Source organism: Pyrgilauda ruficollis, unplaced genomic scaffold, assembly GCF_017590135.1.
Source record: "Pyrgilauda ruficollis isolate IOZ18807 unplaced genomic scaffold, ASM1759013v1 scaffold10, whole genome shotgun sequence".
Classification (NCBI taxonomy): Eukaryota; Metazoa; Chordata; class Aves; order Passeriformes; family Passeridae; genus Pyrgilauda; species Pyrgilauda ruficollis.
In genome coordinates this window covers 14,144,881-14,161,117 of record NW_024508101.1, presented here as the reverse complement: position 1 = coordinate 14,161,117, position 16,237 = coordinate 14,144,881, and the positions used below count along the sequence as shown (strand labels likewise).

General features: G+C 62.9%; 1 protein-coding gene across 1 annotated transcript; it reads right to left on the bottom strand.

Moving 5' to 3' along the window:
• Positions 1 to 1,112: 1,112 nt before the first annotated feature.
• On the bottom strand, positions 1,113 to 15,044 carry SLC38A3 (solute carrier family 38 member 3). The gene is made up of 16 exons (XM_041462938.1): positions 14,898 to 15,044; positions 7,529 to 7,680; positions 7,313 to 7,397; positions 7,104 to 7,219; positions 6,580 to 6,653; positions 6,409 to 6,501; positions 6,236 to 6,317; positions 5,587 to 5,669; positions 5,372 to 5,430; positions 4,755 to 4,928; positions 4,542 to 4,621; positions 3,952 to 4,052; positions 3,732 to 3,856; positions 3,231 to 3,375; positions 2,670 to 2,773; positions 1,113 to 2,563 (listed from the first exon to the last, which is right to left on the bottom strand). The coding sequence occupies exons 2-16, from the start codon at positions 7,636 to 7,638 to the stop codon at positions 2,459 to 2,461; spliced, it is 1,536 nt and encodes a 511-aa protein (XP_041318872.1). The 5' UTR covers positions 7,639 to 7,680; positions 14,898 to 15,044; the 3' UTR covers positions 1,113 to 2,458.
• Positions 15,045 to 16,237: the final 1,193 nt, after the last annotated feature.

Below are 16,237 nucleotides of genomic sequence, written 5' to 3'. Positions count from 1 at the left end.
CCACACTTCCTGAGGAGGGGGCCAGGTGTGCCCACTGACCCAGGGGGCTGGCCCGTGCCCAGGTAGCCACCCTCAATCCATGCTAGCCCTACAGCAGTGCCTCATGCCTGCCCAGGCCCTGCAGCCCCTCCACACACCTCCACCTGCACCAACGGAGCAGGACAAGGGCAGCCAGGGATGCTTTCAACTCAGAATGCCAGGGGAGGGCATACGGCGTCCCCCGTGGGGTCTGCAGGCCCGTGCCCGTGGGCCCGGTGTGGGGGAGCAGGGCTGTTCCCGTGGGAGCGGGCTGCCGTGCTAATAAGGCTTTGCTAACGAGCTGGCACTGAGCCCAGACCTGCGGCTGGCGGAGGAGAGCGAGGGGCCAGGGCCGGGGGGGCTCACCCTCACTCCACACTGTGCCATGGGTGAGGGCTGGGGGCTGGCCCTGAGCGCACTGGGGGCACCCACTGCCCTGGCACCAGGCACAAGATGCCCCAGCACCGCTGCCCTGGAGCCCTGCTTCCAGAGCAGCCCCACTCTCCAGGGATACTATTGCCATGGCACTTGCTGGGGTTCCTGCTCCCATGTATCCCACTCCTCAGGAGTCCCACTCCCCAGGGCCGTGCTTCCACACGTGTCCCATTGTCCTGGGGATCCTGCTCTCACAGGTGTCCTGCTTCCTAGGGATCCCACTCCCTTGGGGTCCACTTTCCCCAGGGTCTAACTCCCACAGGGGCCCTGCTCCCATGGGGGTCCTTGCACATCCATGTCTGTGTGTCTGTGCTGTCCTGTTTTATGTCCATGCTGTCTGTCATGCTGTTCATCCGTGTGCACTGACCCTGCACATCCGTGTCCACATATCCCAGATGTCTCCACGCACGTTTGTGCACCCATGTGGCTGGTGTCCGTCTGTCCGTGCCGCCTCAGGATGCCGTGTGTGAGGTGCCAGCCTGCGTGCCAACACCTCACCCGTCCCAGTGATGCCCGAGACCTGGGCACATTCACATCTTTATTCTCACCTCTGGCTTCCTGCCACCGCCAGCATCACCCCCACCAATAATTTACAAGTGTCAGGGGTGGCCCTGGGGCAGCCAGGCTGGTGACAGGAACAGCAGGGCCATACTGTAATTGGCAGACCCAGGGTGATGGTGAGAGTCCACGGTGGTGCCCCCCCATATGATATGTACATTATACAGAGCTACCCAGAGCAACACAAGACGTTAAAAAAGATCTACTCTTATGTACAGTATTTATAAAAAGCATCCCAGCCTCCACCACCTCATAAAAAAATACATCTCTTATGTACTTTGCCGCAGGACAGACCCCCCCAACCCTGTGCTGCCCACCCTGCCGGGCTGCCCTCCGTACTGGGAGGGGAGGTGGGGGGTGGGAGAGCCGCTCTCCGGGTTTTGGCATGGTTTGGGCATCCCAGCGGCACGGATCGATGGATGGGTGAGGGCTGTAGGGGTCTGAGTGCTGGCCCAGGGTGCAAGGCGAGCAGGGACAGCTTGGGTTGCTGGGGTGCCCATCACCCTGTCATCTGGGCATGCAGACAAGGGTGTCTCCAGAGCCCTGAGCTTGCCCCCAGTGAGGGCGGCCCCCAGCCCCCACAAAATCCCCTTCATGCCCCTTGGGTGCACCAGGCCCCCAGCAGCCGGGCTGCAGCATGGGCAGGATGCCAGTGGATGCAAAGCCCATGGCGTGCATGCCACCTCCCTGGAGCAATGCAGCTGGTCCCCCCGTGCACGGCCTAGGGGTCAGCAGGGTCCCGTCCGCAGGCACCAGGAGCCAACAGTTCCCCTGGCAGGCTCAGGAGCAGCAGGCTGAGTGCCACCAGCCACAGCATGAGGGCCACGCTTGTCCACAGGGACTGGGGTGCCCCCGTGATGCCGGGGCAGTGGGTGGCATCTCTTTGGGGACAGGGGGATGGCAGGGGAGAGGGCGGGTGGTTTGGGCACAGGTGCTGTCTCAGGTCTGAGCGCCCTGCTGGATTCCAGCCCCTACGGACACTGTTCATCAGGCTCTCGATGCTGTCTGGGGGAGGCCAGGGAGGTGCCCGGTCCTCAGTCCCCACGGCAGGCAGTGCCCTGCGCCCCTGGCAGTGCCTGCTGCTGGTGGCTCTTGGGGTGCAGAAGTGCTCCACCTGACAGCCAGCTCCGGGTGAGGTAGGGCAGTATTATTCTCCCCATTTTACAGATGGGGAAACTGAGGCGCAGAGCAGGGAGGGTGCCCGCTGGAGTGGCTGGGGGGCACAGGACCTGCCCCGGGCTCACTGCCCCATCCCGGACACAGGTCGAGGAGTCTCCATGCCTGCCATGGCTCATGCCCTCTCACCATCACCACAGGTGATGGGCAGCAACAGCGAAGTCCCCAGGGAATCCTGGTGGGGCTGCAGCATGGGGGCTGAGCCCAGGGTCGGCTCTCCCTGGGGCGCCGGGTGGGTGGGGGGGAGGTTGGCTTGGGCACCCGGTAGTGGCTAGTGGCTGCCACCGCTCTTCCCCCCACCCGTGGCCCAGTCGATGATGATGAAGCTCAAGCTCATGATCATGAAGACCACGCCGAGGAGGGCAAAGCAGGCAGCCTGTGGGGACAAGGAAAGGACTCAGGGATGGCCAGGGCAGCAAGGTTCCCAGCCAGCCTCAGAACCCCATGCCTGTCCCCATCCTTGTACCCCTACCCATGCTTACCAATATTTTGGGGGTGGAGCGCAGTGGCTCCTTGTCCTTGGGCATGATGCGGATGTAGAAGATGGCAGGGAAGATGAAGATGAGGCAGGGAGCAGAGGTGGCACCTGGAGAAGACAGGGACAGAGTGGGCAGGGGCCTCCCACCCTGCAGCTCAGCCCTGCCAGGACAGGTCCTGTCCATCCCCACCCCCTCCTTTCTCCCCCCAGTCCTGGCAAAGCCTTCCAGGAACCCAGGGACGCAGTGTGCTGGCACTGTCCCCACACCCCTCCCGCAGCCCGGGCCCTGGCACCGAGCTGAGTGCTGAGCGGGGGGAGCCTGGCTGGGGGGATCAAGGGAAACACGCAGGGGAAGAGCAATGCCGGCACTGCGCTGTGGGAACAGCCTGCCAGGACAGCGATGGGATGGGCGAGCCACGCAACCACCTGCTCCTGGCATGGGGACAAGGGGAAACTGAGGCACGGGAGGGTCAGTCACAGTTGAGCACCAGTCAGGACAGGGGCTGGCATGCTGCTGCAACGACCCATGATCAAGGAGGGACAGGAGCAGGGTGCTGCCACCCACCAATCAAGCCGAAGATGCCAAGAATGGAAGGGGCAAAGATGACGAGGAGGTTGATGAAGGTCAGCAGGATCACAGCAATGGCGATGTGGCGGATCCAGCTGAAGTCTTTCCCTTGGAACAGCATCTGCTGGATGGCCCGACGCACCTGGGGACAGGGACAGGGTATCACACTCCATCCTTGGAACCAGGACGTGTACCCTGTCACTGCAGTCCTACTGGTCCCCATTGCCCCTACTCTAGCCCTACCCCTAAGGCCCTGCAGGTCACCATAACCCCTTTCCCTTCCCAGACTCTGACCCTGATGTCCCACAGGTTCCTGTCACCCCTTCACAGCCTTGTCCCTGTGGCCCTGACTCTGCCCCATCACCCCTGCCTCTGCCCCAGCCCTGTTTGTGGCACCCAGAATGTCCTGTTCCCCAATCCCTGTTTTCATCACTGACACAGTTTCCCTTCTCAAAACCTGGTGCTAAAGCCACCTGGCATTCCTTTGGGGCCACTCACCGGGAAGAGGACGATGGGGACGGTGAGGGTGACAGCCGTCAGCACAGCCACACGCACACACAGGATGAGCACATCAAAGGGGTCCACCTTGTTGTACGTGTGCAGCAGCTCTGACTCCACACGGTCTGTGAACACCATCAAGGAGCCCCTGGGTGAGCCCCAGCACCATCACCCCCCTGGCACAGGTGAGCCAGCCCCAGTCCCCTCCCCGAGGACTCACCGTAAAACGTGAGGTAGCCAAAGAGGGCAGCCAAGAAGTACATGAGGTACATGACCATGATGGAGATGTTGGAGATGCACTGCATCTTCTTTTTGGAGGGGCTGCAGGACACGGTGGGCTCAGCATGGCCCCGCGGCACCCGCTGACACCAAGCACCCACCCAGTGAGGAGGGGTGATGCCAAAACACTCTGGGGTGTGTGGGGGATGTGCAGAGAGGGGCTGCATCCCTCTTCCTGGGCTGGGTGGCTCCAACCAGCCACCCACCCTCTCTGGGTCACAGCACCCACATCCCAGGGGTCACACCACCACCCCTGGATCATGGTACCCACCTCCCAGGGGTCATACCATCCCTGCACCCATTCTGAGTCATATCACACACCTCCCAGGGGTGATAGCACCTACCCAGGCTTAGATCACCAATCTCCCAGGGGCAATATTGCCAACCACCCACCTGCCCACCTACCCCAGGTTGTATCACCCACCTCCCCACGATGCCCCGGCGCAGGTCCCACACATGGATGGCACTGCCTTTGGGTGGGCACCGGGTGAAGCCCACCCCTCCCCGTGGGTGCCCCCACCCAGGACTCACTCCTTCAGCTCGGTGTAGATGGGCAGGACCTCGGGGTGGCAGACGAAGGCGAAGGCCATGATGGGGATGGTGTACGCTGTCTGTGCAAAAGGAGGATGACTGACTGCTGGGGGCCCAGTGGCGGGTGCTGCCAGCACCAGGAACACCCATCTTCATTGGGTGCACGGGGTGGGGGCTCACCCAGAGCCTCGGGGGTGCATCCCAGGTCCTTACCTGTGAGTTCAGGGTAAAAAAGCTGGGTGTGCAAGTGTCCTGCTCAGGGGCCTGGAGGACTGTGTAGCCATTCTGGTAGTCACTAGTGCTGACAGTGGTGACGTTGAGGATGCCCGTGATGTTCCCCTCCTGCTCCGGAAGTGGGCAGGGGATCTGGAATTTCTTGTAGATGACCTGGAGGTGGGGGGACATGTGGCCAGTCAGTTCTTGGTGCCCCCAACTCCCAGCACACATTGCCCACATGCCTAGCAGGAGACTGACCCTGCCAGGACTCCTCCTAGGGACACCTTTACTAGTGCTGCCCTGTGGCCATACTGCTTGCCCAACCTGTCCGTGTGGGGGTGGGCAGCGGAACAGAGTGAGGCAGCAGCACGTGGAGGGGCCACATGTGCAGATGCCCCTCCAGCACCTTCCCCCTCTCCCTTTCCACAACATTCGGTTCCTTCAGCCGAAAATAACCCAGCAGCTTGACAGCCCTGCCAGAGCGTCTCTGCAGCCCCGAGCATCCGCTGTCCCTGCTGCCTCCGCTGTCCCCACAGCAACCAGCCCAGCCTCACACCCCGGCAGGAGGGATGCTTGGCACCCCAAGGCACCGGCACGTGCCCGCGGCTGCTCACCGAGATGAGGAAGAAGACCATACAGCTGAGGGAGAAGCCGCTGGCGTAGCCAAGGTAGCCTGGGGAGGGAGGAGAGTGGCTGGTGGGTGCGGGCAGGACCCTTGCACTGGCTTAGTGTCCCCTCCTTGCCCAGCACATCCAGGCTGGCACCATCGCCCCGTGGGAGACCCAGGGTGCCAGACCCCCATGCCATGGGTAGCATCTCCCTGACTTACCCAGCTGCTTCATGAGGGCCAGGGGCAGGATAATGGTGATAGAAACCAGGATCACCAGGTAGTTCCCATTCATGTACCAGTCCCTGGAAGCAGAGGGCCTGCTCACCACTCCGCTCCGCTGGGGCACAGCGGGCAGAGGCAGCCACTGTGGGGGCTGTCCGACATTCCTAGGGACCCTTAAGCTGGCAAATCCCAGGGGCACTGGCATCCCCTGAGGCTGGCATTCCTGCTCTGTTAATATCCCTGGGGACTTCTGAGACAGCATCCTTGGGGACCCTTGAGCCCAGCATCCCTGGGGGCCCTTGAGTTAGGATTCTGCCTACCCCCACAGTGGTGCACCCACAAGGGCTAGAGTTGCTAGTGGGGATGTGGGCATGGGGTGGGGGGACCTTTACCCAACCAGACCCCCACCCTGCAGCCCCAGGTTCTGCTCAAGGAGGAAAGCCTGATCCCAAGGGGATGTGAGGAGCAGGGATTGGAAGTTCAGCTCGGTTTAATCTCACCCAGGGGCTTATTCAGCACTGACAGTTATCAAAAATAGTAGTGGCTTAATGATAGTAAATCCCTGCCATGGGCTGCACAGCTGGAGCCAGAGCCCCGGCGCCTGCCCGGGGAAGGCACGCAGGCAGCGTGGGCAGGAGGCACTCACGTGGTCTTCTCCTCCAGGTTCAGGAAGGTCTGGATGACCAGAGGCACTTCAGATTTGACAATGTACAGGTAGCTGGACATGGCTGCAGGGCAGAACGAGGTCTTGCTGCACTGGTGCTCTCTGGTCCCATCCCCTGTCCCCAGCCCTGACGGTCCCCCCAGCACCACCCTCACCTCCGATGTTCTGCAGCGTGATGGCGATGGCTGCGGCCAGCTTCCCCGGCGTGCCGAAGGCGCGGTAGCCCAGCTGCTCATAGGCACGGATGCCTGTGGGACGGGCAGCAGTGGCGGGTGAGAGTCAGGATGGGACCCCCAGCACAGCCCTGCTGAGGACTTGGAACTCACCCACAATGCCTGAGGACTTGAGCAGCAGGTGGATGGAATAGCTGGAGAGCAGGGCCACTGCTGTGAGCAGGAAGCTGCAGGAGGACAGCACAGTTACCAGTGGGTCACAGCACAGGGCTCAGACATGGCTGTGGGGCAAACCCCATGCAGATGTGCTCTGCCTGTGGGCAGCTGTCCTGGCAGGATACCACCCCCTTGCCTCAGCACCCGCTGTGTGTTCATGGGGCAGATTCAGTCCATGTCTCCGCACCCAAAAGGAGCCATCACTCATGTCCTTCAAGCTACTTTTGAAAATCTGACCTTGTAGTAAGAAAGGCAAACCTTCACCCTCCTCCTCCCCGCAAGTGGGGCACAGCACTCAGCAGAGCAGGCAGACTTTTGCCAGCAATGGGCATTGCTCAGCCAGCAGGACACTGGTTCCTGCATCACCCCAAGCCAGAGATTTCTTTCTTGCCTGCACCCACCGATCCCCCTGGAGGAGACCCCCACACCTGGACACCTCCCAATACCCCCATGGCACTCACAGGAAGAGGATGATGCCGGTGTTGGCCATGGCATAGGCCAGCCCCAGGATGCCGCTGCCCATGATGGCATTGCTCAGATTGAAGACGGACATCCCAAAAGACGTCTTCCCTTCAAACTGTTCACAGGACACAACAGGGAGGGGATGCACCAGTCACACTGGCAGCTTGCCCCATCCCACCCCCACCACTGTGCCCATGCTGCTACTCACATCAGTGAAGTGTGTCTGCTTCTTCTCGGCACCGTGGGGCAGGAACTCCTCCATCTCTGCCACGCCAGTCTGGTTCTCTTCAAACCTGTCCATGGAGGGAGAGGAGTGAAGCCAAAGCAGAGACAGGGACCAGCACTGCCTGGTACCTCAAGGGCAGGGAGCAGCTCAGAGGACCCCCCAAGTCCCTGGTGCCACCACTTGCCCTGAGGCCCCTACCTGTCACCTGCCAGTGAGGGGACAGTGGAGGTGGTGAGTGCGGCCGTGTGCTTCCCATTGGGCACCAGCTCCACCATCTCGGCCTGGAGGGGCACGTCCGTGGTATCCATGGCTGGGAGACAGCTGGGCTTGCTGTGGGCTCTACTCAGGCTCTGCAAGAGGGAGGCAACAGAGATCCAGCTCTGGGCAGGAGCACCGGAGGGGCTGGCCTGGAGTCTCACAAGTCCTGCCTCCACCAGGGACACTGGAGCTGGGCTCAGCACCAGTGCTGGTGGCACGGCAGGGACAGACGCCCGGGGATGGGAGGGTCACCGAGCCAGGCATCACGGTGGTGTGCTTCTCCCTTCTGCCCGCTCAGCACACAGTGTCCCATGGAGCTCAGCCCCAGCTCCAGTACCCCACCAGAGTCCCAACGTGGGATCGCCCCCTCACCCAGCCAGACATCCCACAGCCCGCCCCGTTCCCTTGCTCACGGCACAGCACTGCCTAGCCCCAGAGTCCCCGTCCACACCGCCTGCCCACCTGCACTCCCCTGCCCGCAGCTCTCGGCTCCATGACTCAGTTTCCCCTCCTGGATGCGGGTGCCAGCAGGCGAGTGGGGGTGTTTGGGAGGGCGGCTGAGGACGGGGTAGGGAGCTCAGGGACTCCCCAGCCGCCGTTATGTAAAGCCCGTGGTGCTGCCCGGCGCGAAGGGCTCACCCACGTCCCGCCGCTGCCGGGGTGCCAAGGTGGGGGGCTCGGGGGCACGTCAGGGCTGGACAAACGGAGCAGGAAAGAGCGCGGGGCCGGGAGACAGCTCCTTGGCAGGGGAAGGCGGCCGGGCTGCCGAGCGCGGGACGCCTTGGCACGCTGCACAAAGCCGCCTCTGTGCGAGCCCCGGCCCTCCCCGCCCCGCTGGGAAACGGCACAGGGTGGCTTTCTGGGGCAGGCTGGCAGCCGGGGCAGGGTCCCGCCACCCCCCACTGCCCCCAGGGGCTGGGGTCTTGTCCGGCTGGCCAGGGGCTCCACACTGGGGCTATGTCCTGCCAAGGGCCGGTGCCACCCAGCTGGAGGTTAGCCTGGCTGGGATGCAGTGTGGTCCCCAATCCCGGGAGGATGCTGCTGCCCCACCACCCCATTGCCTGGGGTTTCCATGGGGTGAGCAGGGGATATGCCCATCTTTATGCTCCCGGGGGATTGGTGTCCCCAGAAATCTGAGGAGCCTTCCCACAGCACAGTCGGGTCCAGCAGTCCTTCTGGCATGCAAGGGAAGGATGACACGGCAGGGTGTGGGCGCCAGCACCTCCGGTCTCCTGAGCTGCTGCCCTGCTTGTCCCTGCCTATCCAGGCCACAAAGACCTGGCAGGGTCATCCCAGGCCACTGGCTGCTGGCACTGCCAGGGGGGCCGAGCCCCTGTGGTTGGCCCAGGGTGGTGGGCACATATTTGGGCCACCCTACCTGCAGCACCCAGCCAGGTGGGGAAGCTGAGGCAGGACACAGGCCAGCAGGGACCAAAATGAGAAGGTTCAGCCATGCGGGGGATGAGAGGGAAGCTCAGGGCGGGTTCTGGGTGATGATTTATCCCCTCCACTAGGCCTCCGCTTGGGATGGATCCAAGCATGAACAAGGCTGCCAGCACGTCCAAAAGCCACCGTTAACTCTGCGCCTTCCCACCACCATGAGCAGGCATCACTGAACCCACCACTCACCCAGTATGGGATTGAGGGGGGGCACCAGATCTGTGATGTTCCAACACCTCCCTAAGCCCCCCAGTGCTGCTGGGCTGCCTGCGGGCAGGGCTTCACCGCATCCCGCTGGTGGCAGGCAGGATCTGCCCACTCCCCTGCCCGCTCCCCCACGGGCGCCAGGAAGGCTGGGCACTCTCGTCTGCAGCCCCTTTCTTCTCCCAGGTTATAATTACACCTCTCTGGGCAGCTCAGGAAATACCAACTTCTTCCCCCAAGCGTCTCTCGGAATAGCAAGCGGCACAGCCGAACTCATTCAGCATGCACCGGGCTTCGTGCTGCCACCCAGACGCTTCCTCCCGCCGGGCAGCCCTGGCACAGCCTTGGCACAGCCCTGGCAAAGGCCCAGCACCACTCACTGCCACTTCCCCAGCTGGCCCTGGCCTTTGCCCCTCGGCCAGGCTCTCCTGGTGGCAGTAGCCAGGGCAAGGGGGGAGATGAAAGAGGAGGGAGCATGAGACGATTCGATCGGGCAGTGTGAGCCCTGCCTGCTGCTGTTTGCCTTGCGATAAGGCAGAACAGCAAATACAGAGTGACGGGTGGCCCTGAAGGGGTGGCTTGGTTCCCCTCCAGGTGGGGTTGGTGGGTTCACTGCCTCACTGTGTGCCCACCTTAGTTGGGAGCCCTCTGCTCTGGGCAAAGAGCATCCCCTCAGGGATCTCTTCCCTCAGGGTGCCACCACACAGATGGGATGCTGCCATCTTCACTGCCATGTTGGGTAGCGCACATGCTGCCTGGCATCATCCCACTCCTGACCAGCAACCCCAGCGTTCACTCGCCCGGCCTGGTGGTGTGGACCTGGCCACATGTGTGGGCACAGAACCCCCCGCTGTGGCACCTAGGGCCACCTTCTGGGGGTGCTGGGCAAGTTGCATCAATTTCCCGGCACACGCCTCTCCGCTGCCTGCCGGGCTCTGGGACACAAGGATAGCGACAGCCCTGCTGCAGCCAGACCTCCCACCTCTCCCAGGCTGCTCCGGCTGTCCCAGTGCTTGGTGACACCCCACCAAAACTGCGCTGTGGCCAGGCAGCCTGAGCTGGGCCCTGGTGCTGTCCCGCAGCCCCGGCAGATGGAACACGGAGCCGGATGCGTGGGACGGCACATACCGTCCCGCGGCCACGTCTGCGTTTCAGGGGAGGCTGCGCTCGGTCTCGCACGCTGCCTCCCGGCCAGCACAGCGCCTGCCCGCCCTCGCTGCGATGGGGACACGTGTGTGGGGCGGCAGGGCTCCCAAATCCCTGCCCTGCTCTGGCAGACGGGCAGTCCTGGGCTCACCTCGGCCCCCGGCCAGCCTTCCTCGGGGACCAGGGCACCGTGGTGAGGGTTTCAGTCCTGGAAGGGACTGCATCCCTCTCTCTGCCTCACAGCTCGCTTCCACGTACTTCATTTAAAAGGTGGAAAATCCCAGCGGGAGGCAGGCACGGGCGGGCGCGGGGGGCTGGCCAGGGGAGCTCTGTCGGCAGTGCCAGCAGATATGCTGGGTGGGAGGTTCATCGCATCTGGCAACGTGGCCAGCACGATGTGTATTACCCTGGGCAAGCCTGGCTCCTGCGCTGTGCCAGTTCCCTCGGTCAAGCCCCGGCCCGGCACAGTCCCCAGCAGCGCACACGGTGCCGGTGGCAGTGCAGCACACGTGGGGACAGGCGGCCGGCGCCTGCCAGCCGTGCCAGTGCCACACAGAGCCAGCCCGGGGGGCCGTGTCCCCACAGCCCCAACACCCATCTGTGAGCTCCCACTGCTCCCACCTGTGCGGAGCGAAGGCACAGGATCTCCCTGGCAGCAGGGGAGTGCTCCCCCAGGCCGGGGACCCCAAAGGGCAGAGACTCCCTCCCCATCTCCTCTCCCTTGCAGATGAATCCTTGTTAATCCGGCCCAGCTGGAGCCGTGGGACTATTCCGGGTGGTAATCCGGCTTTAGCGCCAAGCCTGCCGCAGCTGCCGGTCTGCGTGCTGGCAGCCAGGTATCCCGCGGCTGCGGTGTGTGCCAGGGGGATGGCAGCCCCCCCGCCCCTGCCCGCCTGCCCAGGTGGCTGTTCGGGTTTCAGCAGAGCTGGGCACACAGGTCTCATATTCCCTGAGGCTGTGCTGATGACCGAGCCCTGCCAGAGAGACGGGCAGCAAGGGCAAGTGGGCAGGGGTGCCAGTCGTGTTCCCCCAGTGCCACCAGCCCCAGCCCTGGGGTTACCCCCAGCACTGCTGCTGGGCCCAGGGTGACCCCTGCCTGGGGTCCCTGCTCAGCCTCTGGCACTGCTGTGGGCACAGGGCTGTGTGGGCACACAGGCACAGCTGGGCAACAGCCCAAACCTGGGTGGTTCCTGGACAACTCCTACCCAGGGGAATTGACCCCAGCAGGGCACACAGCAGAGAAACCCGCCTCTCCTTGCCTTCCACTGAGAACCACTCTCCACAGCTGCCCTGGGAAGAGGGTCTGCCCTTCCCCTGAAGCATGCACAGGCAAAGCTTTCCTCCCAGCCTGTCTTCCTAAAATTAGCAACCCAAACCTGGTTTTAACCTGTGGTGCTCCACCCCCCACCTCCCAGCTAAACAAAGGCAGTGTCAGGGTGCCACCTCCCCCAGAGGAAAGGGGCACCCAAAGGGGCAAATCCAGCCATTCAGGGAATGGCCAGGCACCTCACCTTTGGGGCAAAGGTTCTGGGGGTGCCCACATGGGCATGGGAACCCCAGTAGCTGTGGGAAAGGACAGCTGGAGGCAATCTGCCTGGTGCATGGCTGGAGAACCTCTCTGGGTAGCCCTGCTGTAGACCTTCCCCAAACAGATCTGCAGAGATTCTCCTGAGATCCTCTGGAGATGACAGCCCCACCAGCTGATCGTGCCAGCCAGCCCCAACACCAGGTGGGTAGAGTAGTCACTGCTCCTGGGCTCACCTCACCTCTTTCAGCCCCAAATACCACACCATGGCTCAGCCTCGGGTCAGGCAATTCCCCTAGTGCTCCAGCCAGGGCAGGATTGGCAGTAGCAAGTAGGAACAAGTGGCTCTGAAAGCTGCTGTCCTGGCTAGCAGGGCTCTGGCAGCACCAACACCTGCCTGGGCACTTCTGGCCATCTCTGGTACACTGTGTGGACAGCGGTGTCCAGCCAGGGTCTTACCTCTAAGAGCACAAGTGGCACCCCTGTCCTGGGGGACAGCTGTACCTGAGCCTGGGAATGGGGTCTGGGACACACCAGGGAGGGGAAAGGCAGTTCAGGGAAGGGAGTGGTGGAGCCAAACATCATGGTGGGGCCATGGAGAGGGTTTTCAGTGCCAGAGCCATGGTGCAGCTCAGCCACAGCATCACCTGCCAGGCACACAACCCAGGATGGCTGCAGGTATCAGCCATCACCATCCTGCCACATCCAAGCACTAGTACCAAGACAAGGTGGGAAAAGCAGTGAGGAAGCTGAGGCCAGGCAAGGGGAGTCATGTCCAGCACTGGGACAGCCCAGGCTGTTGCTGTCACCTGCCAGCTTGAGTCCATGTGGTACAAGGTCAGGTGGCAGATAGAGCTGGCAGCATGGGGATGGGGACAGGGTGGGCACAGCACGAGGCCAATGGCACTCAGTGTGGTTCCTGGGGAGACACCAGCTTGAGCCCAAAGCATCTCAGGTAGTGCTAGGCTGTATGATGAATTTTGCTTTAAACTTCAAACACTGTCCTCCGGGAACACAGGGCCACCCAGGGAAGGTGGTGGCACAGGTAGCGGCACTGCAGAGACCGATGGACAGACAGTGCCTGGAAAAGGACATGTCGGGTTTTCTACCACACCTCTGGAGTTTTGTTTTGCTTGGAAGCAAGATGCTTTCCAGGAGTTCACACTCCCCAAAACACAACTGGCCTTAGTGGGATGACTCGGAGGGGTCAACAGCAAAAACCCCAAGGTGCCATTTACTGCTGGCAGTGCTGGGGACATCAGGAGGGACTGGCCTCAGCCACAGTGCCTCCAGCATCCCCAGCACAGCCTCCTGTAGCAATCAGGAGCCATGATTCACCCAAGCCCCGTGGCACCACCATTGTGCCTGGCCATGGCAGTCTCACCATTGGACCAGCCTGACATTTGCTCCACGGGGACAGCAGGACCGGGCTGGCTGTGCCCCGCTGGCATGGGGGACCCAGCCAGTCCCAGACCTGCGTCAGCAGCTGGGGAGGCACGCGGCGGCTGAGACCCACGCGGCGAGGAGAGCCAGGGGCACGGGGGTCCATTCTGTCCCCGACCCGCCTCTGTTTTCTCAAGGGTTGCACTTCCAAAGGAGCCCGTGGGATTCCGCTCCTTCCCCCCATCCCCACGTGCCAAGGAAAATAGGCTCTGCCGGTGCTTGTTTGTTTGCGTGGCCGCGGCCCCGGCGTGTGATTACAGCTGCAGCACGGCCGGGTGCTGTGGGGCCCTCTGCGCCTCAGCCAGGGTCCCCACAGTGCCAGCACCCCCGTGCCACCCCCCAGTGGAATGGAGTGTCCCACTGCTCCTCAGCAGCCCTGGCCACCAGAGCCAAGGCACACCGGCACTCTGTTCTGGGAGACAGGGCAGTGTTGTGAGGCACAAACGCCTTTCTCTGGGGTACCCCCTTGAAGCCACAGGGACCAGGCAGGTCTAACACCTCATCTTGGGCCTGGTCCAAACACCAGTGGAAAATTACCCATCTCCTGCGCATCAGCCCAGCACAGCCGTGCCCTCCGCAGTCAGTCAGGGTTCTGCTTCCCTGCCATCCCACCTGTTGGGGACTTGCCAGGTCCCTGGTCTCACCCGTGCCACCGCACGGCTTGGGGGCCCCAAGTCCAGCAACTGAAACTGCTGTGGTTCAGTTTCCCTTGGGGAAGATTTCTCTCCAGTGGGACTTTCACAGCTGACACGGCGGAGAGGGCCACCACGCCGGCTGGCACAGGACACGCGTGGCCGACAGGAACGCAATGTGCTGCCCGGCTTTTCACACTGCTGTCCCGGGCAGCCAGGCTCTATTAATACCGCAGCCTGTGGAATCGCCGCCCGCAGGTCCCGGCCAGCCCCGTGCCCATGACGGCCGGCATCGCTCTCCCTGCCCGTGCCCCCCGCCCCGGCACCCCGGCACCCTGACACCCGATCCTGGCCACAGCCGCTTCCAGCCTTCAGAAACATATGTCATTCCCACGGGCGATTAAAAATTAAAGCAGAAAAAAGGGAAAGTAAAGGGAGTTTGGCGGCTGGTGTCACTGTGAGTATCAGTGGAACGATGCACGCCGAAGCCCCCAGCGCCGCGACCCGGGCAGGGGCAGTGCCGGGGCGTTGGGGTACCCAGCGGTACGGCAGGGCTCTGCCTCCCCCTGCACCCCGGGATCTGTCACCCACTCGTGGGAAGGTGCCAGCCGCTGGGAAGTGGCAGGAGTACAGCAAACAAACAGCCCCGGGGCGCTAGCACCTGCCAGAGCTGCCGGGCCCCGGAGCCTTCCCGGTGCTGCCCGGCGCCGGGAGGAGGAGAAGGAAACGGGGGAGGAGAGAGCGCCGGGCTGTGAGAGGAAAGCGGGGCCGGCGAAAGATGGGTCGGAAAGGACTGGATGGGGTGCCGAGGAGAATAAGGGGAGGTGAGGGGTCCGAGCGCAGGCAGCCTCCAACCACGGAGCTTCACGGAGGAGCGAGCCCGGGAGAGCGAGCAGCAGGGGAGATCGGAGAGACCTACCTGCCCCTCTCGGCGGTGCCTCTGCTGCGGGCTGGGGCAAGCAGCCCCCGATGGCCGGTGCCGCGGATTAGAGACTATCCTGCGACCGTAATCCGGCGGAGCCCGAGATTAAACCGGACCCGAGCCCGCCCCCAGTGCGAAGGCTCCCAATCTGCTCTCCGCCGGGGCACGGGAGGAGCGCTGGGGAGCGGGTGGAGCGACCGCCCTGCATCGACCGACCCCCGCCCCGCCCCGCCCCGCCCCGCTCCGGCGGGACCCCCGCTGCTCGGGCACGGCCGCCCCGCGGGCATCGCCGCCCCAGCGGGCATCACCTCCCGCAAGAGAATCACCCCCCAGCAGGCATCATCCCCCTCTGGGCATCGGGCTCCAGGCAGCGCTGCCCTGTCTGGAATAGGTCACCAAGCATCCCAACGCACCGCACATGGCACCAGGAATCGGTGCCCCTCACGGCATGGTCACTGTATGGCATCCCTATCCTGCCAGGTATTGGCACCCCACCGGGCATCCCTGCCTGCAGCAGCTGAGGCTCCTGCAGGAGGCCGGTGGCTGCTTCCAAAGAAGCAGGGCTGGGGCAGTCGCTCTAATCTATCTGAAGGGCTAAATCCAGTGTGTGCTGAGTGTGGGCACAGCGTTTCCCCCTCTCTTGGACAGGGACAGGTCACCCAGCAGCACTCCTTAGTCAGATTCTCTCCCTGGCCTGGGAAGCTCAGGCTGCTCCCACGTTAAGCCAGCCCGGCTGGCTGCCCTGCTCATGGTGCCCGCTGCCCTCCCAGTACTCACCCCAGCATCTCAGCACATGGGAGTAAATGACTCGTGTGGAATCATCCCAAGACCCAGAGTAACTGGGACAGGCCAGCCTCCTCCTCCAGTCTCCATCAAACCTCCCCACTTGAGCTGAAAGATGTCTATTTTCATGAAGACACAAATCCCCATAAAAGTTCCCCAAAGCAGAGATTTGTCCCAAGGGCATCCCATATGCTTTAGGGAGAGCCACGAGCTCTGGGGAGTCACCAGTTGTGTCCCCAAAGATTCCCTGCACCTTTACAAGGTCTGCCACCCCTAAACTATCTCCTGCTCCTCTGTCCTGCCCAGCTTTTACTTCTGAGGAAAATTTTGGGGGTCCATGCTTGTGAGTCCCCCCAGCTCCCATGCTGAGCTGCAAACCCTGCCCAGCCGCTGTGCACTGGCAGAATGGCTCCGCACGCTGCTGGAAGGTTTTATTTGTGTTATGCATATCTTTCATAAATCCTCGCGAAGCCTCGGGCAGCCTGCGATGGAAACGGCTTTGCCAGCCAGCAGTGAGCGTCGCCATCGGGAGAACAGGCACCCTCTCTCTCGCC